The 27,548-nt window shown below is 48.3% G+C and overlaps 7 protein-coding genes across 7 annotated transcripts; 6 read left to right on the forward strand and 1 right to left on the reverse strand.

The window, feature by feature from the left end:
- Window positions 1–2,094: 2,094 nt before the first annotated feature.
- Window positions 2,095–4,326, forward strand: N7517_009681 (uncharacterized protein; the record flags this gene model as incomplete). Its single annotated transcript, XM_056727404.1, has 2 exons — window positions 2,095–3,997; window positions 4,073–4,326. The coding sequence occupies 2 exons, from the start codon at window positions 2,095–2,097 to the stop codon at window positions 4,324–4,326; spliced, it is 2,157 nt and encodes a 718-aa protein (XP_056575976.1).
- A 7,551-nt stretch (window positions 4,327–11,877) lies between these two features.
- N7517_009682 (uncharacterized protein) lies at window positions 11,878–15,789 on the forward strand (the record flags this gene model as incomplete). Its single annotated transcript, XM_056727405.1, has 5 exons — window positions 11,878–11,949; window positions 12,853–13,120; window positions 13,259–14,335; window positions 14,781–15,467; window positions 15,611–15,789. The coding sequence occupies 5 exons, from the start codon at window positions 11,878–11,880 to the stop codon at window positions 15,787–15,789; spliced, it is 2,283 nt and encodes a 760-aa protein (XP_056575977.1).
- Window positions 15,790–16,505: 716 nt separating this feature from the next.
- Window positions 16,506–18,440, forward strand: bgt3 (uncharacterized protein; the record flags this gene model as incomplete). The annotated part of the gene is made up of 2 exons (XM_056727406.1): window positions 16,506–18,235; window positions 18,293–18,440. The coding sequence occupies 2 exons, from the start codon at window positions 16,506–16,508 to the stop codon at window positions 18,438–18,440; spliced, it is 1,878 nt and encodes a 625-aa protein (XP_056575978.1).
- Window positions 18,441–19,725: 1,285 nt separating this feature from the next.
- Window positions 19,726–20,788, reverse strand: N7517_009684 (SRR1 family protein; the record flags this gene model as incomplete). Its single annotated transcript, XM_056727407.1, has 2 exons — window positions 19,726–20,081; window positions 20,248–20,788. 2 exons carry the CDS (start codon window positions 20,786–20,788, stop codon window positions 19,726–19,728), a joined length of 897 nt encoding a protein of 298 aa, XP_056575979.1.
- Window positions 20,789–21,567: 779 nt separating this feature from the next.
- On the forward strand, window positions 21,568–22,422 carry N7517_009685 (copper acquisition factor BIM1-like domain-containing protein; the record flags this gene model as incomplete). Its single annotated transcript, XM_056727408.1, has 3 exons — window positions 21,568–21,784; window positions 21,845–22,158; window positions 22,216–22,422. 3 exons carry the CDS (start codon window positions 21,568–21,570, stop codon window positions 22,420–22,422), a joined length of 738 nt encoding a protein of 245 aa, XP_056575980.1.
- A 2,999-nt stretch (window positions 22,423–25,421) lies between these two features.
- Window positions 25,422–25,984, forward strand: N7517_009686 (uncharacterized protein; the record flags this gene model as incomplete). The annotated part of the gene is made up of 2 exons (XM_056727409.1): window positions 25,422–25,521; window positions 25,560–25,984. 2 exons carry the CDS (start codon window positions 25,422–25,424, stop codon window positions 25,982–25,984), a joined length of 525 nt encoding a protein of 174 aa, XP_056575981.1.
- A 673-nt stretch (window positions 25,985–26,657) lies between these two features.
- On the forward strand, window positions 26,658–26,963 carry N7517_009687 (uncharacterized protein; the record flags this gene model as incomplete). Its single annotated transcript, XM_056727410.1, has 1 exon — window positions 26,658–26,963. One exon carries the CDS (start codon window positions 26,658–26,660, stop codon window positions 26,961–26,963), a length of 306 nt encoding a protein of 101 aa, XP_056575982.1.
- Between the last annotated feature and the right edge of the window lie 585 nt (window positions 26,964–27,548).

Here is a 27,548-nt window from a genome sequence, read left to right on the forward strand (position 1 = left end):
TCCAAAGGCCTGCTATAGAGGAGATCTTTATATCGAGCTCCGGCGGACAAGCGCCCATAATCAGTGCTTCCATTGCACACCCAAGGTCCACGTAGAGAAGCCCGCTCGAAACCCGATGTCAACAGGCGCGACCCAAAGGTCCAAAGGACAACACGCACAGGGTAGAAAACCCAATACAGGGAGCAAAAACCCAGTGGGTAAAGCGACACATCAGAACAGCAGTCGGCAGTGCATAGGCAGGAGTGAAGCGAAAGGAAAATCAACCAGCCAGAGCAAGAGAAATGGCGGCACACCCGTCTATTTGATACCGGCATATCACCCGCGACCCAGGCCGTGCTCAGCCAGCACTGCGCCTAGTGACCCACGACCTGGGTACCGGGACTCGGGGATACCAGGAACCCGGAAGCTTTAGCCATTAGCGTTGGCCTTAGTGAGTGCGTACATGCCGTCTTCGGGAGAGGATCGGGTCATGATGGGGGGCTGTACGCGCATTTCCCGCTTTCCACCTGAGGCAAGCCATCTATATTGAAAGTAAGACATCTAGTAATGGGTTTCCGGGTGGCCAGGCGGAATCATATCTTGGACTGCGACCGGGTTGTTGGGCGTTTAGTTGCAGTATCCTGGATTTTTGTTTCGTGCGGGTTTCTTGTGCGGAGTCTGCGCCTCGGTTGGGGCATCTCCATGCCTCTCCCGCGGGTGGGGTGTAAGGGTGAATCGGAAGGAGGGAATTCCGCCCTGCTCGGGGGACTTTGTTCACCCTGTTCGCTAGCTCTTATTGCTTTGATTATGGTGGATGATATATGCCAAGACATTATCCTTGTAATGCCCACTGTTCCTGGGAAAGAATGAGCCTGTGGGTAGTACCGGTTCGTGTATAACCTCTTTGTGGGCAACGTGATGATCAGGGGTGAGACTGGGTTTGTACTTCGTAGGGGGAACTTTCTGTGAGGTTAGGTTTTCGTTGGACCCGAACCTTGGTATCGAAGTACCCAGGTACAACCATGTACTCTTATTAAGATGAGACCTGCGTTTTACATTGAGTCCGACTGATTGGAAAGAAGTACCTGAGTGAGATTCGTTGGGATTGTGGCGGAAATGTCCAATTGGATCTCATGGACATAAATACGTTAATAATTGCTTGTGATGCTTTTACCCTTCAACCTGAAGATGAGAAAGACAACCAAACTGTCTAAAAATGTACGCTTAATGAAGTCAGAGGCTACATTGGAGTTCCCTGAACAGATATTAGGATGGTTCTATCTATGACCTCATTCATATTGACAATTAAATCCCCCAATTTCACAGCCTCTATGTTGTCCCTGGCTATATACGTAAAAGGAATATCTGGGACTACTAAATGGTCTATACGAGGCTATATAAGCGGCCGAATATTCTTGTACAATAAGTTAGGAGAAAACAATAGGTATGGAAGAGTAGAATTCAGAAAATATATAATTAGGTTTCCCCAAGATTTGCCGAAATCCCTTCAGGATTCCCCCTTTGTATGGGGCTCAAGTGATATCATAACCCTTAAACACACATCACAGGACTTACCCGGGCGAAAGAAAGAGGCTCCGGGAGTGTTTTGCATATGAAGCAAGGAGTTTCATAGAGCGGGAACAAATTCCACGGTTGACAGCCTCAGTTCCCAAGGTTCGACATTCTAGATCCATGGATAACATATTTATATACATTCTTTATTTTATCTAATTTGTCTCTTTCATCTCGCACTTCCTTTCTTAGACCGATTCTCAGCCCTGAAAATATCTTGGCATTCTTACTAACCTTTGTCAAACCCCAACCCACTTTTGCGTCATTGTTCACACGTTTCATTTCAACACTCTGAATCCCCTCCATTGTTGAGTTGGGCAACTATTGGGCTCCGGGATTCGTGTCAAGTTCTCGCCAATCTCCTCGACTTTGTGCCGAGTCTTTACTCCGAGCCAACCGACCTGGTTGGGCATTTCTACAAAGCCCGACTTGAATTCTTAAATACTCCCCCGAAGCCGACCGAAGAACAGACCGTCACACCTGATTTCAAACCGGTCAGGCGTTTTTATCATCTATACCCATCGCATCTACAGTGCCTCAAAAATGTCGAGTCACTACCGAAATATGTCTCCCAGTCGAGGCCGACACTCCATGATTGATCCCATGAGAGCTTCAACCGGCATGGTACAATTAAACTCATCCTACGATCCTTATGATGCGCCCAGGCGCTACGATTACGAAGACTATCCGTCCGATACAGGATACGCTAGTGCTTTCGGGTACCGCTCAGGGCGACCATCGAAACTCGAAGCCCACCAAATATCCTCCCATCGAGTCCAGGATCCGACTGCGTCTGCCAAAAAACGCACCGAGTACACCGTCCAGCCCCGCACCAGGCACAGAAGCCACACCTCAACGGCAGCGGACTACGAGACACCAGTGCGTCTAGCTGTACCTTCATCATCCCGTCAGCATCTCTCGCCCGTGCACCAGCACCACCCAACTCACCGCCGTACCCCGAGCCCTCTCCCCACAGATTCCGGCCATCACATAGTCTCTGCTTCCCCTCGAAATCCCGCACATCGCCGAATCTACAGCACCGACTATACGAGCGACACGGGCCATATCGACCCACGGAATGATGCCAGTCACAGAACTGATCACAGTTCGCATCACCCCCGTGTCCATCCACCGACTCGTCCACGCTATCCAGCGTATGACGGTCTGAGGAAAGGTGACGACATAGATGACTTTGATGCCTATTCATACACCAATGCCCGTGAGCAGTTTGACCGGGACTACCCTGTCAAGGCGCGTCATCGCGGGCCGAGATACTCGCTCGATCGACCGCTCAGTATCACTGGTGCGGAAGACCCCCAGTGGACAGCGCGGAAAGAACGTCATCATGGCCCACCTCCGACATCCTGGGGCCTTGACAAGATGGGCCGTGAACGGCCGCGAAGCTCAGCGTATGGCAAGGATGACCACCGAGAGCCGCACAGATCGAAGGATGGATTCCACGATCAAGCCCTGGTTGCCGCACCCCAAGACTCTGACGGCGAATACCCTTCCCGACACGACGAGCGCCGCCGCCGCCGCCGTGCCTATAAAGCGCGCCACGCGAATGATCGGGAGAGCCACTACCCAGAAGACCACCACTCCAAGCCCCATGACTCTGGCGCCCTCGCTACTATGGGACTCGGAACAGCGGCCTTGGGAGGCGGATACTCCGACATGTCGGACTACGAACACCACCGCCCGTCTCGACATAAACACAGACGCCCACACGGCGAGCATGACCGCGATGCCGTCCAGCCCCCATCGCGGGAGCTGGTAGAAGCAGTTCCAGCCGATGAAAGAACCAAGCAGGCCTACCTTGATCCCGCTGATGCCCGTCGCCACGGTCGAACGCGACACCACTCCCGTCGGCGGACGCACAGCGATGATGGTGACACATCTGACGAAGATTTGCGAAACTACAGGCGTGAGCCCGCACGTCACAGACACAGCATCACCGATACAGACAGTGACCGTGACCGCGACCGGAGTCGGGGCCACTCGCACCACAGGCGAGACCGAGACCACTCACGCGGATACCGCTCTTCTCGCTCCTATCGCACACCGGAGGATGGTCACGCTATTGAGCCGCGACGATCGCCGCCGGTCGACATGGCTAAAGATGACCCCAGAAGACTTATTGCTGTCGAGCCGGCTGCTCCAAAGGAGCCCGACGCTCCTCCCAAGGGAATTCTCAAGGCTCCACGCCCGGCATTCCCAGAGGAGCCCAATCCGGTGAGGGAGGGGGTTGCTCCCCTCAAAGACGCTCATAAGCAAGGGATCCCACCCGGAGCTCGGTGGACGAAGATCGACCGGCGGCTCGTGAATCCGGAGGCACTGGAAGCGGGCAATGAGCGGTTTGAGGAGCGGTCGGATTATGTGATTGTGTTGAGGGTTTTGAGCAAGGAGGAGATCCAGCAATATGCTGTGAAGACACAGGAGATCAGAGGTAAGTTGAAGTCACCCTGCTATGTATATCTTACAACCACACTAGAAGTAAAATACTCACCATTGCATTACATAGACACCCGGCACAAGGAACAGCTACGCGACAGACGTAAGTCCAGAGATGAGACTCACCGCCACGGCCGCCGGGGCGAAGAGTCTTCTAGTGACGACGAGGACGAGGGCGAGGAAGAGCCCTGGAAGCAGCTCGAGGCGGCCGCTACGCCAACCGCACCGAAGATATCCTTGCCGTCGCGCCCACGCGCGTCGACCAACTCAATGCATGAGGCTGAAAGGCCTAGAATGAGTAACCCGTCTGCTGCGCCGGTATAGGGGAATATTTCAGTCGAGACTTGGATATGCCCCGCAGAGCGAAATCGCGTCGATCCCAGTTGAAACCACAATAGCGTTCGATCAGCGCATTGGGGCCGTGGAAACCGTCGGTTCTCATGTTGGCTCTAACAAATGTAACTTATGCACCTATCCTTCTGGGGACGGAGACCATGCGACAAGCCCCTGCAGGCAAAAGCAAGTGCCCGTCCAATTTATGTGTCTCCCAATGTACTCCGTACAAACCCATCTCAAACTCGAGTGTCTTTTCCTCTTCTGGGTTATCTCAGACTTACACCGCTTCCACACCATGAGCCATGACTGTGTTGGATGCACTCCGTAGGCACCTGTCATATTGTTTGACAGGACGTCCAAGATCGACGACGCCTGCACATGCAGCGCAACACGCCGCTCGTTTCTTTCCGAGCCAATCAACTCCCGACGTTTTTGATTGCGGAACCCAACGATGATCAGTCGCTAGGCCACCCGCGCTCGCATCCACAGCCATATCCATATCCATAGCCACCCATATTCGATCAAATATAACAACACGAGTCTAGCTTCGAGTCGCGCGGCTCATTGGATGGATCGGCATGGCATTTTTTCCGTTCTCGCATGAGTTACTCCGTATCTTTTCAGCTTTTTGTGTTACTCTCACGTCTTGCTGGGTCAATATGGGTCTGCAGACCTAGTCATATTATTACATTATCTGGGAAGAGGGAAAGCAGTTGGAGCTTGGCTTCTCCACTTCTAGATGTTTACTTCTTTCATTGGTATGTGCGCCTGCACCTATCGAGAGCACGAGAGCGCTAAGGAAAATACAAATCAAGCGCCCTTCCTAAAAGCGCAGGAGGGGAAGGCAAAAAGCAAAGAGCGCCACGCCTGCAAATGCAATTGTGTCAGAATGCAATGTTTTCTTTTTTTTTTCCTGTTTTTTCTAGGAGTGTCTCTGCCAACCCATCGGGAATTATCCAACAGCGCCTAAACCCTAAACCTCCAATCATACGGGTGATCACTGAAAAAGAAAACAAACCACCAATCCAACTTGGGAAGATGGACAAAAAAGTAGAAAAAAAAGGGGGACACTCAGATTATTGTAGTTGCATAGTGGCTGCATGTTCTAGACATACGCCACTAGCAAACATTTAGGGAGATTCTGTGTTGGATGTCGGGTTTCGGATTTCACCGGTACTCTGGTGGAGATTGGAAATGAGGCATAAAACTGGACATCTACAGGTTTCTAATCAAGTTCTTTCGGAGTACTCTATACGGACTTTCCGGTATAAATGTTTTCAACATACCCTACACATTCTATATATTATAAACGAGCTATTCCCCCTGTTGGAGGCTCATCCCGCCTATTTCCCCTTATTGCTAGCTTGCAATTTGCCCGGGCGAATAGTAATAGCAGCGCAGATATAGGCCGGGCGTACCAAGACTTAGAATCCACGGTTATAACTACTCCGTATGTACGCATTGCACCACAATTATCAGAATAGGTATCAGCCCTTACTGGTCAAGTGTTTACAGCCTTTAGTCTGTCTAGTGTACACGGATATCGCACCCAAATAGTTATAGTAGTGTTACAAGAGGAGATTTGATACCATCGGAGACATTCTCATCACAGCCGAATAGTCGCCGAGATCATGATAATTATAACACGTATTATATGTAGACGATATGCGGGATTTAATGTGCCTCAAGTAACGAAAGACCAAGAACCATTGTACATAGTACTCCGTATGTTGTAGAGCATTGTTATGCATACGTACCCCGTATACGATATATGATGTACTATTACTGTCGGGGTTGAGTCATCTGTACTCCATATGTGAAATCACATCCGATTTGCGAATCCAAAATCTGTGGAGTTGACCGTTGGCCACTAATGGATGGCGATGAAACCCGGGTAGCAATCTATATTGGATGCACGCGAGTCATGGGTGTGGCGAAGGGGGAAATGACTCCACCTGGAGAAAAATAGTATAGCGTATGATACTAGATAATAGTAGAAGCTAAAAGCTATATTGGAATCTGGAAAGTCGATCGTATAAATCAGAATCAAGGAAGGTGGAGAGAGCTTGTTTCCGGGCCCAGGGCTTTTGGGTCCGTGTGCTTGGCTATCGGGGGGACATTATATTGGATTCAAGTATTATATTGTAAGGGAATCTTGGAATTGTCCAATCTGGTCTCTTTCCCGTAAATTTATTCATATACAGTGCTTACCTCCGTTGTGGAGATGAAACCTAAGAGAACGTGCTGATCCTTGACACGATCTTCTAACGTCATTGATTTCTAATTTCCCTCTTGACTCCGTAACTCCGCACTCCGTATGGAGCATGTCCGAATTGATTACGATATCAGACTGTCCACTAAGGAATATTATATTGTGTGTACACTCCGTATTTACGCCTACATACGAAGATTGGGGTGCAACCCGAACTCGTCGAAGATCGTCGTGGCACATGGGGGCAAAAGCCAAAAAAAAGCAAACACAAACGCGCTCACTTGACCCCCCTACATCCTGACACATCTGACCTTTACCCCGATTGTGTCAATTGCCAATGGGGCGGACAAATTAGTTACGATCTAATGATATAGTGCTTATCACCTACATCTGGGGTTATAGGACAAGGGCGACAACAGGTTTCGGATTTCTGTTATTATTCGGGGCTGTATGATACTTGGGATAGCTACGATCTAATGTAATAGTAACCGAAGCTGATCATGATTAAACGGTGCAGTATGCAGATAGCCAGCTCAGTTTATGTATAATTCCCATAGGATCTGTCACCGGTATGGTAATTATTATCCCCATCTCTGCAGCGATCAACCTCGAAAATTTCCATTTCTTTCACTGATAGTGAATGGACTTTTTGGGGGGATTTTCCACCAGGCTGAAGATAGCACAGAGATTATGAAACCATGCATCAAATACGGCCACGCGACGCGCTACCGCACGCCCACATGCAGGTGTTAAACCACCTTTTTCCACATGGGATGGCTCACAAAGTTTGCAGTTTGCGGTGAGAACTAACTTTTGAGTATTTTGACTTTTGCTTATGGTTCGGGCTAGAAACTTTTTAGAAAGTGGTTCGAGGGAACGGTGTCCGTGAAGGCGCGTGGAAGAGCTGAAACTCGTATATCAACTACATATAGTTGCAACTGGAATAAAATCTGCATGTGTTTAGTACGGTGTACCTTTCGTTACATTTCGATTGAATACAAATGGTACAATCCTTGTACCAGATAGTATCAAGTCGGACCCCGGGTTATGATCTTTCCCCGATCATTGTCCCCGATTCCCCACGGCTTTGGGCGGCTGGGGCCGGAGTACGGAGTAAACCGGTGTGATCACCAATTTGTGATCTTGGCTGTACAAAGTACAGAATAGAGAGCTCGGTTAAAGATAAAAATACTCCATCGCACGTTCTAAGCTCCATTATTCGGATCCGGATGGTGGGGCCGTTGAACGATCTATCGACCTAGTTCTCTATGGAGTTATGTTCAAAATAACAAGTTGCAACTTGCGAAGTATGGAAACGAGTCAGAGGTCGGAGAGACCGATGCAACGTATTCGAATTGTGCGTTCTTTTTGGAGCGGGTTATCATTTCCTCTTCTCGGCGCCATCCCGCTTGGTCCGAGGGGGGCCATATCCGTCTTAGAGTCCCGGAGTGCGGAGAATGTTTTAATTTATTTTTTTGTTTATTCTCATTGGCATGAGGGCCTGTAAAGTTTGGAATGAATCATAGAGCAATATAATAATAATTAATTAATTAATAGTCTCTTCAAGGAATGGAAGCCGTTGATAGCCCTGGGGCAGATCATTGCAGACTAAGCAGGGTGGTCAATATCCGCATGGACGAAAGACCAGGGTGCGGCAACTTTAATTTGGGGGCTTGTAAAAGAAAAATATATTTCTGTGAATGGAGAAAAATCCTTCTCCCCCGGGCACCTCGGCAGGATCCTTGGTCGCCAAGGGGGCCAAGACTATCAAGACTTCAACTTGAATCCCTCGTACTCCGTACTATAGCCCGACCCGCGATCTACTAGATTGTGGCTTATAGCCCCTCAATTGCCATTGGCATATGTTCCCATACTCGGGACCGAGCGTCGATATTGACTGATCGGACATATCGGTATCGACAACCTGCCGAGCTCCGATGAATATGTATCTCCCCGGAGTTCGGTGTGGCTTGATCAGAGGAAAATTTCTCGCATTCGAGCTAGTTCTGGAGGTGAAGGGAGAGAGAGATAGCTCGCCTGACTGATAGCTGGAAGCAAGGGTTACACACCCCAGGTCAACGTGGACGTCGGTGCTTCAAACTTGGTTTGCATGATCATTCTGTCGATCATGAAACAAAGAAATCGAGCAACTGACTAAAAGATCACGGAGGACTTATCCCGGGTATTTCTGCTTCGGGGTTTCAATCCCGAGGCGAATACAACCTACGGAGGACATGCTCTATCTACTTCTAGTTGGGTGTTGGCGCTAGATGGCGCGTTTGAACTTTGATATGTACTATCCAGCAGCTCGAGGTCATGGCACCTTAGTTCAAGCCCCCTTGATGACAAAGTGACTGCATGGCCTGCTCTTGCTTGATCGGGTTTAGGGTTTAGTCTCCCGCATAAGAGATGAAAAGCCCAAATTCAAACGGTGTTACCTTTGTCGCACAGGCCACCTGGGGTCTTTGTTTGAACATGATGTACACCTGGATCGACAGATCGAGACGGGAGACCGGCACGAAATAGTTAAGCGAAGTCGGCAAATAGCTAAAAAGACTTGATGCTCTGGACCCAAGTCCACAGTCGATCCGGGGCGGTAGTGGCACAATTTAGAGCAAAAAGGGGGCCAGGATTGTCGGTTGATCCGCCCAGGGGTTTGCCCTCTGGTTCGTCCCCGATGGCGTCCCCGGTTAACCCCAGCCACTTTCAGTGACACTTGTGTAACAAATTCTCAGCTTTGGTTAGGATTGAGATATTTTGAGAGATTATCAAAAAGGACAGTTTGACATATCTAAACATGCCATATCCACGGAGTCCGCATGGACCATGTGGGTCACGCTATCACAATTTTTTCCAAGTTGATGGAGCTTGGAGAAAAGTTATGTGGGACTGCGGGTACGGCTTAACGCGACGGAAGACCGCGGGATCATCGATCATAGACTTACACGCCAATGGTAGTCCTCCGTGGAAAAATGGCACCGTTTCTTTAACAAAAAATGAGAAGAGAGAAAAAAAAAAAGGGGGGGGGGGGGGGGAACAACCGTGCACTTTGGTTTTAGCTCCAACCTTCAGGGCTGAGTCTCGAGAGTTGTGCCTCGAACACTCGAATCCCCCATATTTGATGATCCATTGGGCAGAAAATCATTGGTCCATTCTAACCCTACCTTTTCCGTGTCTTTGATGTGGTAGAGCTGAATGGACGATCTAGGGACTAGCCTGATTCTGGAAGCACTCTCAAAAGAGTGTATATTTTCTTTTTGGATTTTTTTTAATGCATGGTCTAAACCTCCGAAGTTGGACTCCTGTACGCCCGTAATTTCACCTTCATGCAAAGTCACTGCGCAACAATTGACATGCTTCCCTCATTCTCCAAGTTACTCTGTACAAGGTAGATTTTTAGAGAGCCTCAGATTACCCATGGCTATACGAGAATATAACCTTGGAAACTAGAAAGTTAAATGTTCTATATCAAACTCACTGTTCCATGGATCGTTATTACCTCCGAGGATAGTCCATCCCGGGATGTCTCCACCCTCAAAGGGTACAAAGGACAAGGGTAGAGTATAAAAGATTAATTAAATTCCATATGGGTGCCTAGCCAATTTAGCGTGCCATTTCACAAGCACAGGGGCAAAATGCTTGAAAAGGATTCGAGTACTATGCATCGGCTGGTGTCAGAAGCCGGAGAAAATTGGGAGGCTGGGGCTTGTATCTTTCTTTTCTTTTCTTGTTTTCCCATTCCTTTTTCTTTCTCTTTCTATCAAACCATAGTGGATGAACATTAATGCCAAGATTGACTAAGATGCCACTAGAATAGTTCCGGGATAGAGCGAACCCGGGTGGAGGCCCGCATCCTTGAGTGAATCTCAAGTCGATTGGCTATTATTACGGCAGGCTATTATTCTAGCGTTGTCCAAGAGAGGGATTCGATCGTGCTGTTCTAGGGCATTAGACGCGTATACCAGGGTCCTTTTTCTTTTTTCTCTCTGTGTCAAGCACATATAAGCCATACTTTGTATGAAGCATGGAGTACTGGTTCGTGGGATCGACCTGGGACAGAGTTACACGGGTCCCACGAACGCAGAGTCAAAGAGAAAAGGCGCCGTTAGGCTGTTTCGAGTTTATTTATGAATTTCCTTAGAGGCCGTGGAAAGAAGATCGGTGTAACTTATAATATACGAAGGAATTTAATACCTTTTTTTTCATTTACTCTTTTCAAGTATTATTCCGCCGATCTTCGATATACTCCGACGAGAATTTTCTCAGCCCAAGCCGTACCTGAAACTGACCTGTGCACGATCCGAGGGCAACGTCAACTAGCTCTCTTTTTTAGCCTCGAGTCCCGAGGTCCACATCTTCAAGTATTCTAGACTCTGTGGGTCATTGGTTATTCGATCTTGAACGTCATGAGCAAACGGATTTTCCCGTAACCCGTTGAATACTTACAGTAAAAGTACAAATGTAGTCCAATTTCTACGCTATATGGAGTTAGATATGGCTGAGGCCTTCCCCCCCCCCTCTTTTCCTTATATTATCTCATATTATTTCCCAGTTCTATGGAGCATTGAACTACGCAATCACAATGCTTGAAACTACCAGGTCTCAGAGTTATTTATTTACACTTTCATACAAACGTATCACGATCACTCCACCGGATCCGAGAAGACCTAAGCCGTTGCGGCAATATAGATTCTCTCTCCACTGGATATGCCGTAGCACATCCTTCTCCACCACTGCTCTGCACATCATTCCCAAGCGTCTATTTTTCCTCTCGGCTAGACTGATGACACATTTAATTTTAAAGCTCGGATGTTTACCGGACTCGAGTTAATCTCCTGCGTCCATCCTGGTCATTATTACACCACTTTCCCGCTAGTTACAAGATCCTGATACACTTGGTAGGTTTTATTATTATTTATTCCATATTGGGCTTTTGTTTTTTTTTAAGATTTCTTTCTTTCTTTTATTCTTTATATTATTCTTTATATTATTCTCTTTTAAGAACCCTTTTACTCTAGCTCTTCCGTCAGAACGAGGTTTGCCTCCGAAAATAAGAATGGAGGGTGCAGCTAAATAAACGACCCTGGACCCTCCACTTGCCTTCACATTGACACGGCCCCCTGAACCCCAGTCACCTAGTGTGTCGCGCAGCTACTGTTTAGCCTCAGTTCGGGATCGCCCTCGTGGTTTCACCTTTCCCTTTTTTTTTTTTTTTTTTTTACCTTCTCTTTCTCCCAAAAGCAACCCCATCCCAGTTCTCCCTTTCTCAATCTTGTACTCTTTTCAAGTCTGCAAGATTCTGTCTTGGGCCGTGAGAGAGGTCGTTCATGACCGGCATGGTACAGCCCGACCTTGGTCCTCCAGCGACGAAGTACAAGGAAGATTCTATTGATGATCCCGTGAGTATCATTTCACATTGCGTACCTTATCTCTTTTTTTCCTTTCGAGTTCCCGTCTACCCTATAGATTCTGTGAGATGTTTCCTATTTCAATATCATTCCTATCTTTCTTGGTTTCAATATGTGGTTGCCGGGGAGCTCTATGTCCAGTGGAACCTCTTTTCGACACTTGATCTATCACGCCTTTGGATACCCTCTTCGACACTTCAACCTCGGACTGGGGCTGGATGAGCAGAGTCAATATCTCAGAAGACAGTCAACTCATGTCGATTGACCCCACAATTGATTTGGCAACATCTGGAGCTCAGTCCAATTTGTATGCTCTCTTCCGGACCCACCAAAGCCCTGCTCCGACTAGAGCCTCACTTCGGCCATACAAGGAAAATGGTTTCAATTGAGAGCAAAAAACAATGCCTAAAGTCCGTGTAGCGGCATAGGACTGCTATCTACATCCAGTTTTGGAGTGCTTTGTCCCTTCGGAAGAAAAAAAAACAAAACCCCCACTCGCGATATCAAGGACACACCAACGCTACACAGATCCATGCTATTCTTTAGCCCTGGACGGACTATCCCGGCTATACCCTGGCCCATTTGTTACGCACCCTAAGACAATCCCTGTTCGAGGATTACTATCTGTGGCCCAATCCAACCCCTCACCTCTATGATGAGATTCTGCATACCTGCAAGATTCAAATTCCCACGCTAGACCGGAGAGGTCATACACTGATGTCACTCCGGACACTACTGGCTGTGTTTACAAGTTCCTTTTCTTTCTTTCCTATGTCCACGTTCTCGGCTTGTAGCACCGTGCATTTTCTGACTCGAATCTTGCTTATCGTATCTTTCTGGCAACCTGTCGGGGGCCATCCAAGTCCTAGTCACTGATGTGTGTTTCTGTTACAGCTTCGACACGGCAACTCTGGTCGTCTCGGTTCCCAACACTCTCAGGCATTACAACCTCGATCAAATCTAGCACAGAAGCAAGGCCCTGCCTCACCTGTTCAGCCCTCTCTTTCTATTACTCCTACCACCTACCCTCCATCCCATCCATTAGGAAACGGAGTCCTGCACCATCATAATCCCTACGGACCGCCACCTCAGGAATCGCCCTACTACACCACCCATTCTCCCTATACAACGACCCCAGCGTCGACACATTACCCTTCTAGTGGTAAGCCCCGATTCCTTGTTTTTTGGCAGTTGGTATGAAATTATTGGCATTGAGAAGTGACGGATTGGCGCTTGGGTTTCTTGATGATTTTGGCCATTGCATTCTTATCGAAGACATCAACTAACCCTCAAGGATTAGGGCCACCTGAACTCATGGCATCTACCGCTCAAATGCAGAGACCTTATCCCTCTATTTACCACACTCCTCAATCAAGCTCACCAGCATCGGTAGCTTCTCAACCGCATGAACAACATGGCCGCAACATGTACTCGCAGTCGCCACAGATGCCACCGCAGATGTTCGGCTATCCTCCATACTCGCCCATGAATCCGGTTCAGCCCTCGCCATATGGGGCCCACCATTCTCCCCAGCAGCATCCGCTCACATCACAGCCATTGATGATGCCCCCTCAGAAAGCCCTATCCCAGGTGCCACCACACCAATCACCCCACCTCCCTACGTCTGGCATGTCTAGCAGCCCCATCATGAAACTCGATTCCTCCCAGCACCCCACCACTCCACAGCAAACAATGCTGAACCCTCCTCTCACCGCAACCAGCAGCCACGCAATGTCTGCCAGCAACCCCCACGCAAGCCCACCACTAGGCGGCGCCACCTCCAGCGCGGCACCAGGGCCCATCCCAGCCACTACCCCGCTAGTCGTGCGACAAGACAGTAACGGCGTGCAGTGGATCGCCTTCGAATATTCCCGAGATCGGGTGAAGATGGAATACACCATCCGGTGTGACGTGGAATCCGTCATCGTGGACACGCTCACGCAAGAGTTCAAAACAGAGAACTGTGTGTACCCGCGCGCCTGTTGCAGTAAGGACCAATATCGCGGGAACCGGCTGGTCTACGAAACAGAATGCAATGCTGTCGGCTGGGCACTGGCCGAGCTGAATCCTGCTCTGAGGGGCAAGCGTGGATTAATCCAGCGTGCTGTCGATAGTTGGCGCAACAGCAATCAGGACCCGAGACTGCGCAGCAGACGCGTTCGTCGTATGGCTAAAATTAACCGAAGACAGTCGGTCCCCGCTCAGTCTGCTCATATGGCGCAGCAAGGCCCTATTGGCCCAGGTGGTCCACCTGGTCCGGGCATGAGTGCTATGCCAGCTCCTATTTCCCGCCCAAATTTGGGTCCCATGTCGATGGGTCCGCCGCAGATGCATCATCATCATCAACCTGATGGCAGTCCTAATGAGGAAGTTAGCGGTATGTTTCACCACATGTGATGTGCTTTGTTCCGTCAATCTTTTTCTTTTCTTTTCTTTTCTTTCTTTTTTTGCAAAGAGGGGCGGGATCACTCATGTATTTTCTCCTTGGACCCTTTTTTTTTTTGGTTGGACCGGATGTCTTGTGTGTATATGTATATGTGGGAGTTTTGTGTTTTGTCTGGTCCGGTCCATGTGTGTATGTGTGTATGAGGATGTGTCAACGGTTGTATGAGATGTGTACTCTCTTGTATCCCTACCTGGTCCTGTTCTTATCTGTTCTATTTCATACCCTGTTCAGCTTCCTGTTTTGTCGCCTTTCTACCATTTGATACCGCGCTTCTTGTGCTTTGGCTCTTCTTTCTTTGGAACTGAACCTCCTCTCCCCGACATGTCAAACATGCAGTTGTACAGCGTAGGCTAATTCATGTCCCCCCTCCCTATAGGCACAGACTACCCGGGTCACCGGAGCATGGACGCACGCCTCCCTCAACCCTCAATCCCTGATCTCCGCCCCGCCCACATCTTCCATGACGCCCCAACAACCCTAACCCCAGGCGGCAGCGCTAGCGGCCCCTCCATGCCCCCTCTCCTCCGCGACAATAGCCTCACCTCACTAAGCCGCCACACAATTGCAACCTCCGCCCGCATGGACTCAACCGACCACGACATCGAAGAGCAAGGTCCAACAAACGACGATCTCTTCAGTCACCTTCCAGACGGCAAACGCCGCAAATTCATCCTAGTCGACGACCCACAGCGTGGCTGTCGTGTTCGCGTTAAGGTCGTCCTTGACAAGGTCAACATGGACGAGATCCCAGACTCCTACCGCGAGTCAAACGCCGTCTACCCGCGTACCTACTTTCCCATCCAGATGCGCGACGAGAACCGCGTTGTCCCCGCTAAGCGCTTCTTCCGCGATGATGCCGAGCAGGCGGACGATCCCGAGGCATCAACTATCGGCCGCACGACTGTGCCTGCGCCGTCACTGGACGCCGATACTGAAATCGAGGTGCCGAAGGTCTCCCGCAGAAAACACCATAAGGAATTGATGCTTAATGACCTCGGCTACCGTATGAGCTGGAGTCAGAGTCGCGTGTTTGCGGGACGAATGTTATTTTTACAGCGGTCTTGTAAGTATTTCTCTTGTTTTCATCCGATTTTACACTTTTTTGGTTGATCTACTTTGTTCCCCCGAACCCATCAACACGTGCCCATGGATGATCTGACTGCGGCTGAGACATAATGAGAGACCCCGCTAACCGTTTTCGAATAGTGGATGCCTATCGCGATAAAATGCGAAGCAGTATGCTCGCTGCGGGCCAGGATGCAGTTGATATTCCTGATCATTTTGATACTCGTCGTGGCAAGCGACGCTTCCTAGAGCGCGGGCGTCGTCTGGAGTCTGGTTCTGAGAATGCTGCTCAGCGAAGTGCGGAGGAAGTTGAAGGTTGAATTCAGGCTAGATTATCTTCTGGTATTTACTTTCTTAGTTTTAGTTTTGATGTTTTTTTTTTTTTTTTTTTGGGGGGTATATCGTTTGCGGTTGAGGTATGCGAGGGCGTTCGGTTTGCGGAACAAAAACAAAAATTCCAAAAACAGGAGGAATTTGGAGGATACGATTTGATATGATCTAGGATATGGCCTCAGATGATACCACGACTTTTATTTTAACGTTGAATGTGATATATGAATGTGTTTATATAGAAAAATCTTGACAGTTGACAGTTAACCACATGGCCAGATAAAAATAGTATCAAGGGGCTCCATATTGGACCCTGGAAGCCCTGGAAAAGGACCCTGGAATGTTGTATAACCACGTTCACGGTATTCCAATAATAGAATCATCATAAACTGATTTCAATGTTCTATTATACCTGATATTTAGGCGGTTTAGCTGAGTTATTAGCTGATATCCCAGTTCCCGTTGTCCCGGCCACGCCATATTTACCCGCTTAATGTTGCACTCGCTTTGACTTGTTAGTGTCAAGCCCCCATACGTATTCGAAGGATTCCAATTTCCTTTGTCTCAGTTGTGAATCGACTGCATTCAGTTTAAATTCTGCCTTGGCACCTTCCCTGCATTTTTCTCCGTTCGCGGGTCCAACTTCTTTCAACTTTTATTATTCAAAAGTCCGGTCCACTTGGCACCGGACACCCGCAACTCCCAAATGTCAAACGACATAGAAATGGACACTCCACAACCCCCAGCCCATCGTTACGTCCACGGAGCTCGCGAGAATCAAACTATCACACCAGGCGTCGACAACCTCGGCCCCGGCTCGCCGGGCGGCGGAATCAGCGGAATCGCTCTAGGAATCGCAAATACACACAGTCGCCAAAGCGGGATCGACGCTTCTCAGGGCATACACGACGGATACACTGGCCCGGCCGAGCGCGACTATAACACAACCGGCTCAGACACACCATACGTGCCCTCAGCAGGCTATAGCGGCGCCGACTCGTTTCGTCACGAACACGCCCACGCTTTGAATATGGCGAGGGGCGGCCTGGTCGCCTCGCCAGCCATGCAGACTCCTAGTCAATCTTCAGTGCATCTGAGCGATCCTGCGCACAGCACATACCAATACCCCGCGCCGTATACGAGTATCACCGATGGGCCTTATCAGCGACACTCCACCGCGTACAGTAATGGCGAGATGTCGAACATTAACCCCGATGACATCGCCGACGATGGGGATGAGGACTTTGGTCCCCCGCGCAGTCGAGCGCCTGCTGCGGCGGGCGCGGCTGCTGGTGTCGCTGGTGGTGGTCTTCTGAAGGGCTTCCTTGGTCGCGAGAAGGCTGCTGATGTCGCATATAACTCGGTTCCCGGTGGGTTGGAGAGCGGTGGTAATGGGACGTCGGGGAGATCTCCAGGTAATGGAATAGAGGGGCGCAAGAAGATGGGCTGGATTGTCGGTCTTGTTCTTGCCTTTGTGATTGTGGGTGCGATTGTCGGTGGTGCGGTGGGTGGTACAATTGGAAGCCGGCATAAGGACGACAAGTCCAAGGCTGCTGAGGAAGAAGGAACTGCGACGGGTGATGCGAAGACCCATGGTGACCTCGACAAGGATTCCTCCGAGATCAAGGCCCTGATGGGCAACACGGATCTCCACAAGGTCTTCCCTGGAATGGATTACACGCCGTGGGGCGTGCAGTACCCCGATTGTGTGAAGTGGCCTCCGTCGCAGAACAATGTCACCCGTGACATGGCTGTCCTGTCGCAGTTGACCAATACCGTGCGTCTTTACGGTACCGACTGCAATCAGACTGAGATGGTTCTTCATGCGATCGATCGTCTCGAGCTGAAGGATATGAAACTTTGGCTCGGTGTATGGATTGACTCCAATAAAACATCTACCGAACGACAGATCAAGCACCTCTACAAACTCTTGGATGACTCCAAAGACACATCCATCTATAAGGGTGTCATTGTCGGCAACGAAGCTCTCTACCGCGCCGGCAAGGACAAGGCATCTGCCCAGACAACTTTAATCTCGTACATCAAAGATGTCACGAGCGAGGTCAAGAAGCGCAACCTGGATGATCTATTGATTGCCACCTCCGACCTCGGTGATAACTGGAATGCGGAGTTGGTGGATGAAGTGGATGTCGTCATGTCCAACGTCCATCCCTTCTTCGCCGGTGTCAATGTCACCAAAGCTGTTGCCTGGACATGGAATTTCTGGCAGAGCCATGACGTGATCTTGACCGAGGGTACGAACAAGAAGCAAATCATCTCAGAGGTCGGGTGGCCCAGTGGCGGCGGCAAGGACTGCGGTGATAGCGAAGTCTGTGACGACGACACGCCTGGTTCTATCGCCAGTATCGATAACATGAACATTTTCATGGCTGACTGGATCTGTCCGGCGTTGGAAAATGGAACTGATTATTTCTGGTATGTGTTTCATTCATCAACCGCTCGGTCTATTTAGATCACTAACACCCTCTACAGGTTCGAGGCTTTCGACGAACCATGGAAAATCCAATTCAACACGCCCGGGAAAGAGGAATGGGAGGATAAATGGGGTCTGATGGACTCCGGACGCAAGCTCAAGAAGGGTCTCAAGATCCCCGACTGCGGCGGCAAGACTGCCTCTTGATATGCCATCAAATCCGGCCGTGGCTCTTTTATGGAATCATGATCATGAAATTTTCTTTTATGTGCATAAATATCGTCTTCTTAGTCTTGATTTGCTTTCTCTGCACTGGCGTTTGTCTTTCTGATACCGGAACCCCCGAAGCTGTTACCTCTCACCCTCACACCTTTCCTCGGATTTACCTCTTCCATTTCGATTCAATATCTCGGGGGTTCCTTGCCTGACGTTCCATCATCTCTCCTTTCCTTTTTTTTTCCTTGCACTCTTTATCCATTGCTGCCCGTTTTTCGGGTCATACTTGATTTTACCTTGCATATCTTTGGTTTCATTCCTTGGCTGTATTTATGAGGGTCTTCAATACTTGTTTTTGCGGTGGATATTTGTCTTCATGGGATATTCACAGGATCGTTTTTGTGTTTGTGTTTTGCCTTCCATAGCTATACTACCTATGCTCGGCCTCCATGTATATAATAGGTCAATTCATCATTTCTCGAAATACGTATAAGCACTGTCATATCCAGTCACTTCTTTCATTAATCTTGATCATTTGTTTACCTTCAAGTAAGTTTTCCACCAACGTTATAGTACAACACATAGGAACAAACCAATAATCCAAATGGAACCATAAAGAAGAACCTTGAACAAAGTACCCTCAGAAAATTCTTCGGATAACAGAGAGCTATCTCTGTAATAAAGGTTCCAAAATTGGGTCGAAGGAGATGAGAGCAGAGCCCCTTCTAAGGTTTTGGTTCACAAAAATTTAAACAGTTCAGCTCCTGACGGTCAATGGAGAACCCAAGACCCAAGAAAGTACAGTCTGTATCCACAGCGGTCGAAGGAGCACTGCCCGCAGGTTCCCCCCCCCCGAGACATGCTTCGTGCCATTAGACGGGTAGTCCCAATCTAGTTTCAGCCTAACCTGAGCCGCAGCAACGATCCAATCAGTGACCTCAATAGATCTATCATTGGACGTGAGACTGAACTGTTGGGGGAAGAAAAGAAAAGAGAAAGAAAGTGGGACGGGGCAGGTATTTATGCCCCAGTGCCTTAAGACGGGGGAACTTGGGTAGGTGACGATGTTCCCAAATAGGAAGGCACCCTAGGTGATGGGGAATTTGGAAGGCACGTTGGTTCCAACCTTCTTCGAAAGGTCTGAAAACATCATATTTGACTCAATCTCAAGCATTATACCAACTCCAATCCCATGCATACCTAGTCTATAGTCTATAACCCCATGCATCTCTAATAAACCAAAATCCCCAAAATCCCAAAAGTTTTTATATAGATATCACTCCTCGCCCACCTCCTCAGCCCAATAGAGCCTCATATTCCAAAATGCATGCTCAAGTGCTTCAAACACCGGCAAACAATACGACCCAGCGCCATCCACATAGCCTTGCAGTACACCACCAGCGTCCGCATGCTCGAGCGGACCACCGAATAACAACCACGGGTTTGACGGCAACAACAATTCAAGGTGTTTGCGTTCTGCACCGGGACAGAAGAGCATTGTGTTCGCCGTAATGTGCGAGAACGCCTCTGGGTGTTTGATGACTGTTATATTCAGGGCTGCGAGCAGGGCTTCATCTAGTGTGTTGAAGACAGGGTCTTGGGCGTAGACTTTGAGGTTGGAGGAGATTGTGGCTATGATGCGGGTGTGTGGTTAGCGTGGGATAAGATGTAATGTGTACGCGATGGTGATAGTCCAAGTCAAGAAGATGATCATAGATCCAAGATATGGCCAAAAAGAATATATCCAAAAATGAAACCAAAGCACAAAAACTAAATCCAAAAAGGTCGGGAAACGAACAAGCCACTTGATCCTTGATACTCGCAAGCGCAGCAAGCTGATAAAGCGATACAGCGCGCCGATCAACCCATCCATCACGCAAGAACCCACTCGGGCTCCCAAGCCCAATACAGACAATGGCGTCGACAGGGCAGCGGGCCGGGGCGGAAGGAACGCCATCTGACGACTGGTTGGAAGAAGAGGAAGCAACATCAGAAGAAGCTTGTTCCTGCGCCTTCCTCAGCCGTTCATCCAAAACGCTCGTCAACTTATTCCAACTCTCCGAACCCTCCCACCTCTCACGATGAGTTTGGAACTGCGCCTGCAGCTCGGACAGTGTGAGTCGACCTGGTGCCTCTGCAGGGGTCAATGTGGGTTCAATCTGGTCAGAGGATATCCCAGCTTCGGATTCCTTGATTGTAGTTGTGCCTCTCGGGCGTGTGCGCATTACGCGCCGCACGTTGCCGCCGCTCGCGACATGGGTCCAGCCATCATCGTCGGTCACTTGGGTTCGTTTTTGGGTTTGTCGTTTTGGGCGAGAGGGGTGAGATGTATGGGGCATATTTTATATATAATTATGATTGCGGAGCGAAGCGAAGCAACTTATAGTATATAAATTATTGTCAGTCTTGGATTTATATTTGGTGAAGCTTTTTTTTTTTGGAGATGTGGGGGAAATGCTTGGCGGGACCTCGGTATAATGGGCTTAGGTAAGAATTGGGGAGTACAGAGTAACTAGTTAGAGTATGAACTATAGAGTACTCCGTAGACATAACACTCCAAGGTGATATAAAGATACCTAGGTACATATTTAGGTGGATTAGTGTGCAATGGTTTGCAGGAAAAAAAAATCCAACAATCCAGAACTTGATCAGCACATGTTCTGTAAGCGCCCAAGTTCTTTCCAACGTTAGCGTCCCCCCTCGGCGCTTCCACCGCTGGTCGTTCAGCAAATCATCATGCAGTATCACCCTTTAGGTGATGGCACTTGCAGCGGGCTGTGATGATCCTAGCCTACCCCTGCTCTTCATCACGACTCGGAGCCAGTCACAGATGCATCACCCTGCAGTCTCGGTCACATCTGCCTTCCTGGGTTCTGACTCGTCCGCCCCAGTGAATGGCCGGTACCCCTCAAAAGGACCATTCAGCCCTCGAAAATCATGGCTTGGTCTTGGAGCTTCTCTGATTTTGGTGTCCATCTTGCCATTAACATTGCCCAGCCTCTCCTACCCGCTTCGTTTGTCCTGCGATCGGAGAAATTGAGTCGGAGTTTCGCTCAGCGTCAGGAATAATATTTTCCTATTCAGCTCTTGGAAATTGTCATCACTGTCGCATCTCACCATGAGTTTCACACAATCCATATCGCGATGGGCTTCTGTCCTCCTCCTGCTATGCTTAGGGCTGGCGCACGCTCACACCGTCATCACTTACCCCGGTTATCGAGGAAACAACTTGCACACCAACGGCACCATTGAACAAGCTCATGGTCTTGGTGTCGGCTATGATGCGAAAAATGGCTCATTAACCTACCCATATGGCATGCAGTGGATTTATCCTTGTAAGCAGGACCTATGTTCTCGCCACTGGATATCAATCACTGACTCGACTTTTTTTATAGGTGGTGGCATGCCCATGTCGACCAACCGAACCAAGTGGCCCGTCAGCGGTGGTGCTGTCGCCTTCCAGCCGGGCTGGTTCCCAGGCCACGCCACTGCCCTGATATATATCAATCTCGGCTTCGGCGAAGTCCCCCAAAACATGAGCCACCCAGTCGTCCCGCCTTTCCAGCTTGTCGGCCCGACCAACAACCCTTACCCCGGTACCGTCTGTCTGCCCCAGGTGCCCCTGCCGCCCAATATCACCGTCAGCCCGGGTGACTATGCCACAATTCAGCTGGTCGAGGTCGCCAAGCACGGCGCTTCGCTATACAATGTATGTTCCAGCCCTCTTATTTCCGACCTGGGAATCAATATACTGACTTGTTTCTAGTGCGTGGATATTGAGTTCGCAGAGGATGGTGATGCGTCCGTAGAGGCGGTCACTCGCGACAATTGCTTCAATTCATCCGCCATCACATTCGAGTACATGTACACCACCAGTTCCATTGGTTCAGGTGCTGCCATGCTACAGCCGAGACTGTCGGCTGTGGCTATTGTGCCGCTATTGCTGGCTGTCGCATTCGGCGTGTACATGTAGATATATGTCGGGCTTTCTTGATTGCATTTGCGCGCGCCTTGCTTTTGTCGTTCTTTTGCGCCATACCCCTGGTTTTCATTAATCCATGACGCTTCAAAATCAGTGCTGATGATACTGCATGTCTATGTCTTCCTGAAGGACTATATAATTGACGTTTTGGGTCTTTCTGGTGTTGGCTGGTGTTTGGGTTTTGTTTCTATAGTTCTACTGAACGAATATACCTGTCCAATTTGTTGACGATCTTGTGGAGTAGATTTCGGCCTCAGCATGCCCCTATTGTTTGGGGATTGTGCTCGTGTATCATGCAACTTCCACCACAATTGGATTGATAGATCGATGTGTCTTATTGCTCAGGCATAGGACGATATCACAATTTCAAGTTTGTATTAGCTGAGGTCTCGCACCGGTAACGATTCCGATTGCTTTTCAGGATGCGGAGATGACCTGACCTGACCTCATCACCCGTGGACTCTCCCAAAACTTACTCATACAACAACATGCCCATTGAAAAACAACCCGCTTGAAGCAGCACTCACCTCGACCAAAAAGTTTGTTGATTCATCCCATCGAAGCTCGGCCTTTCTTCTTTGACTTCAGCATCTCGAGATATTGAAGATGCTCGCGCTCGCGCGCATGTATGGGGACCAATCCCAAGAGGAGCTTGACCTCGAAGCGTCCGGAGATATCGCCTCACTTCAAAGACACCGATTAAATGTCTGGCTAACAAAATATCACAATTTAGATCCTGCTGATATGAGAGCGCTATTACAGACGGAACTTGAACTCCGGCAGAATACTCACCGGGAGATGGCTTTGAGAGAAGATATACAAGAACTCCTCAGGATACCAATTACTCATGATATATCAATTCGCATTCTACGCTTACAAGGGGAGATTTCGGATCTCTCGAAGCAATATTGGATGTTGGAGCGGGAATGGTGGAATATTAGACGTTCGTTTATTGATGGCCCTCTGACTCGAGGAATCGATTATTGGCGCTCACATCCGAGGTGGTATATGCATATTGTGCTTTGCGAAGATTGTGCTGGAAGGGAGGGGGGGGGGTTGCTGTGCACGAGACTGCGGACGCTGTTCTAGTTGTACTGGACGAAACCATTCGGTTGGTCATTGCACGGTGGAATGTTCCTGTTGTGAGAAGGCTCGGGGTTTCAAACTCGACCCTAAGGAAAAGGCTCAAATTCAGGAGGCTTTTGAGCTTGGTGGGAGTTCTTACTATCGAATCAGGAATGCCGCCTTACTTGGGCCGGTGAGTGGTAGCTGGGAGCACCCGTTGGATCATGTTCAAGAAGATCAGCCACCAAGATATAGGCCATGAGATTTATTAGGAATATTACAAGAGATACAGCGACAAGGATAGTTGACAAGATATCAAGAAAGAGACTAATATGCCCTTCAATCAATAAACTATACCATTTCAAAGATCAGATTGTATATTGTATATTGTATGAGTTATGTGGCGAATATCCTTTCAGGCAGAAACCCGAGCTATCGTATGGTCTTCTAAAATGACATAGCAGAGAGTGAGAGAGAAAGCTGGGAGAAGTTCTTTCTTCGTCGATAAATATTGCTCGCCTTCGACATGGCGCCTGCCCGTTTTGTACATGGCCTTCGCTCAGGCCTACATTACCTCTCCTTCATTGGTGGGATTAATGAGATATCTATTATCCTGAAATCTGAATGTGCGATATGTGTCCATTCAGAGGACTATTATGGTGGTGTTTGTTGACTGGTCCGACCTTCCCGATTAAGATCAACGTACTAACTCTCTAAGTTGGAGTACACAAGTGTTCTAATTGATTAGCGCTTCTCCTCCTCCTCTCGCAGCGTCTTGTTCATTTATCTCAAAAAAAAATTGGTAGCCAATCGATCTATTCCCGATAGGTTTGGGGAGCAAAAATATGTCGACCACTATGAGATTCGAACTCACAATCTCCCGATGACACTATTAACTAGGAGTCGGGTGCCTTAACCATTAGGCCAAGCGGCCTTAGTCCATTTGGATCCACTCCTATTAGTCATATTATCAGAAACAAGTCCAGATGGGTTTATTAAAAGAACCACTAAAAGATTTTAACTATGAGCATCAAGTAGACAATAACAAAGCGAGATCTATCGAACCTGAAACGCATTCCGTATGTTTTTGACTATCGCCTATCTATTCTTAGCAAGTCACGTGCAATTATGTCTGATTGTCTCTGGCTATCTCTAGCAACCAATTCACTATCAACACTACTACATGTACGCTTAACGGTTATATCGTCAGTTGGAGACAGAAATTATTCGATTTTGATCCTGTTTTAAGAGTCCCTTCCACGGTCATGATATTGGCGTCGCACATTCCACCCTTCGTCTCACGTTAGCCGTTCCCAGCGTATCAGACCCCTCTATTGCTCTCATTCTGAACTAGGTCACTGTTTTAATGCCAGGGGTGCGAAAAGTACACTGAGAATTGGCCATATAATGATTGGCTTATAAGCGTCCAGTAGTCAGGTAGATACTGCCCGGGTAAGAAGTGGATGAGAGGTCCCTTACAGTCGCCCGACTCTGGGTGAGAAGGGTGAGATGTTGCTTATAATCCTCCCGGAATTGTGCGCTCACAGACCCTCTAGGCCGAAATATAGGTAACCCCTGGGTATACATGTGAAATATTACATATGTCTTATGCTTTGCTGCCCTTGAGATATTCCATCATCGTCCCTATATTGTAAATTGTAAAGTGATAAGCCAGCATGTCTACTCTGTATTCTTCCCAATATTATTTCCATTGCTGATAGTAGTTTTATAGCTAGCTAGTATGCTTCTAGCTAAAACACTAATTTTAGATGTTTTCTCCCATTCTTTAGCTGCTAGTATGTCATTCTACATCTCAACTACTGCCTAGTAGGCAGTGCCAGGCTTTGCCAACCCATAGGTAGGAATGCAAGTAAGATGACCCTAAATAACCACCCAATCTATCATCAAGTACTTGCCATCTAAACATGTCTGCCGTTACTCTGTTGACTATGTCTTCGAACCACATGCCCCAGAAGCACTTCGTGAAGCTCTCACGGCGCTTGGGAATGCACTCGGGGGCGAAAAGTACGCCCTTGTCGGTTGCAGTGCTTGTACCGCTCTAGGCTCTGAACGAGCAACCGAAGATATCGACTTTGTTGTTCTTCGGGGACATACTCCTGCTATGAGAAAGCTGCTGCGGGACTCCCCCGACTTCGAGGTTGAAACAAGGATATACCACACGTGGTATAGGGCTGCCAAACCTGTGGAGATCGAGATCCTCGCGCCTCCTGCTTTGTGCCGGGAAACGTTTGATGAAACGACCGAAGTGATCACAGTTCGAAACGTGAAGGTTCTAAAGCCGGCACTGCTTCTGAATGCAAAATGCGGATCTATACTCAGTCGGGCTAGTGAATCTAAGAAGAGGACTGATGCTCAATATATTTTGTTCCTTCTTTATTACTGCGCTGAAAACCCCAATCACCTCCCCAAAGCTTCTGAGGTTCCAAACGCGAGCAAAGCCTTCGTTGAAGCTTTTGTCCGAAAGTAGAGTGGCCAGGATTCTTAAATTGGAGCTGGGTATGACCTGCAGAATGGTTTGTTGTATCTGATTCGGATTTGAAAGCTCAGTACTCATACTAACAACTTATAGGTTGTTTCACAAATAATTAGAGCCATGTGGCCCTTGACCCGCAAGTTCCTGTCCTTTGATAATAAGAGCCTTAGCTTAGCAGAGTGAACGTTATTCTTCCCTCTCGGTTTTTCCTACTCTATATCTCTTCTTTTGAATTTATCCTTGCGTCCGTTCCAGATATAGAAGTGCGGCCAGTAATGGGATAACACAGAGTAGTCATGCCAGGCTTATCACTTTACGGTGTACAATATTGGTCTGATTGTGGGACACCTCAACCATCCGCTAACGGAATATCACACTTGTGACAACTTCTGCTCTGTTCAACTCTCATTGGCAGAATGATATTAAATTTAGATATAGATTTTAATCCATCCATAGAATTAGCATTCGATGATTTTATGACTGATGCCTCAAGTCACATGGCGTGGGTTTATTTGTACCGTGTCAGTCGCGAGATTGAAGCTTCCTTCCTTTAGATACCGGACGACATCGCTTCTTGTTACCAATCTACAACATCAGACACCTACACTCAAAAACCACCACATTTGAATCAGTAACTGCACTCAGTATTGTTAGCTTCATATGCATCATGCCCCATCAAGAGTCCAGCACCGAGAGAAGATATAAGCCATGTCAAGTGTTATCAGACCACCAAATCCCCTACGTCATCTGGTTCGAAGATGCTCTTCGCCATTATGATGTTCCTACATTCAAGTTCAATCTCTTTCTACTTGTCTCGGACCTTGACAGGGCAGCTGAATTACTCATCAAGGCTGGATGGGTTATTGATTCGCAAGGGCCACGTAAAATCGGAAATGCGAAGGTGGAACTCCCACAAAAACATCTTGTTGCCCCGACCAGCCAGACAATGACTGTTCTTCTTCCAGCTGAATAGTGGAAGTTTCCTCTGATAGGCAACTCACCTTCTGACGATGCGTCTTTGGCAGCGGCGTCATCACACGAAAATCTGTCATTCCCACCACTACCAGGATTCCTTGATGCACTGATCGATAGCTGGCTAGACTATCCTAGTGATGATGCTATGTTGCTGCTTCACTTGGCATGCCAAATCTCCTATCTTTACGAATATGTACCCGCCCTAAAACAGCCATCATTTGCTGAACAGATGAGATATGAACTCCGGCAGTTCCATTTTGATGTGCTGGCAGGAATGGAGACGGGCACTGTCCAATTCAGAAAGCACCATCGTGTTATTCGAGATGCATTATTACAGGGCCAGTATGAACTACGAGAATGTTCGGCATCTCGTGATAATGAAGACCTTTTTGATACAGGGAAAGCCAGAATATCTTTATGAATGTCAGCCATAGTCTACTGCAAAAATATATTTCTGGATTATCATGGGGATTCAGAATTGGCATACGAAGACGCGGTGGATATAAATGTAGTCGATTATATAGAGCCGGAATCTCCACCTACATTCCCGATATGGCACCAAGTAGAGAAAATAATACAACCT

The sequence above is a fragment of the Penicillium concentricum genome, assembly GCF_028827145.1.
Source record: "Penicillium concentricum strain IBT 3081 chromosome Unknown utg000004l_segment0_segment0, whole genome shotgun sequence".
In the NCBI taxonomy this organism is placed as follows: domain Eukaryota; kingdom Fungi; phylum Ascomycota; class Eurotiomycetes; order Eurotiales; family Aspergillaceae; genus Penicillium; species Penicillium concentricum.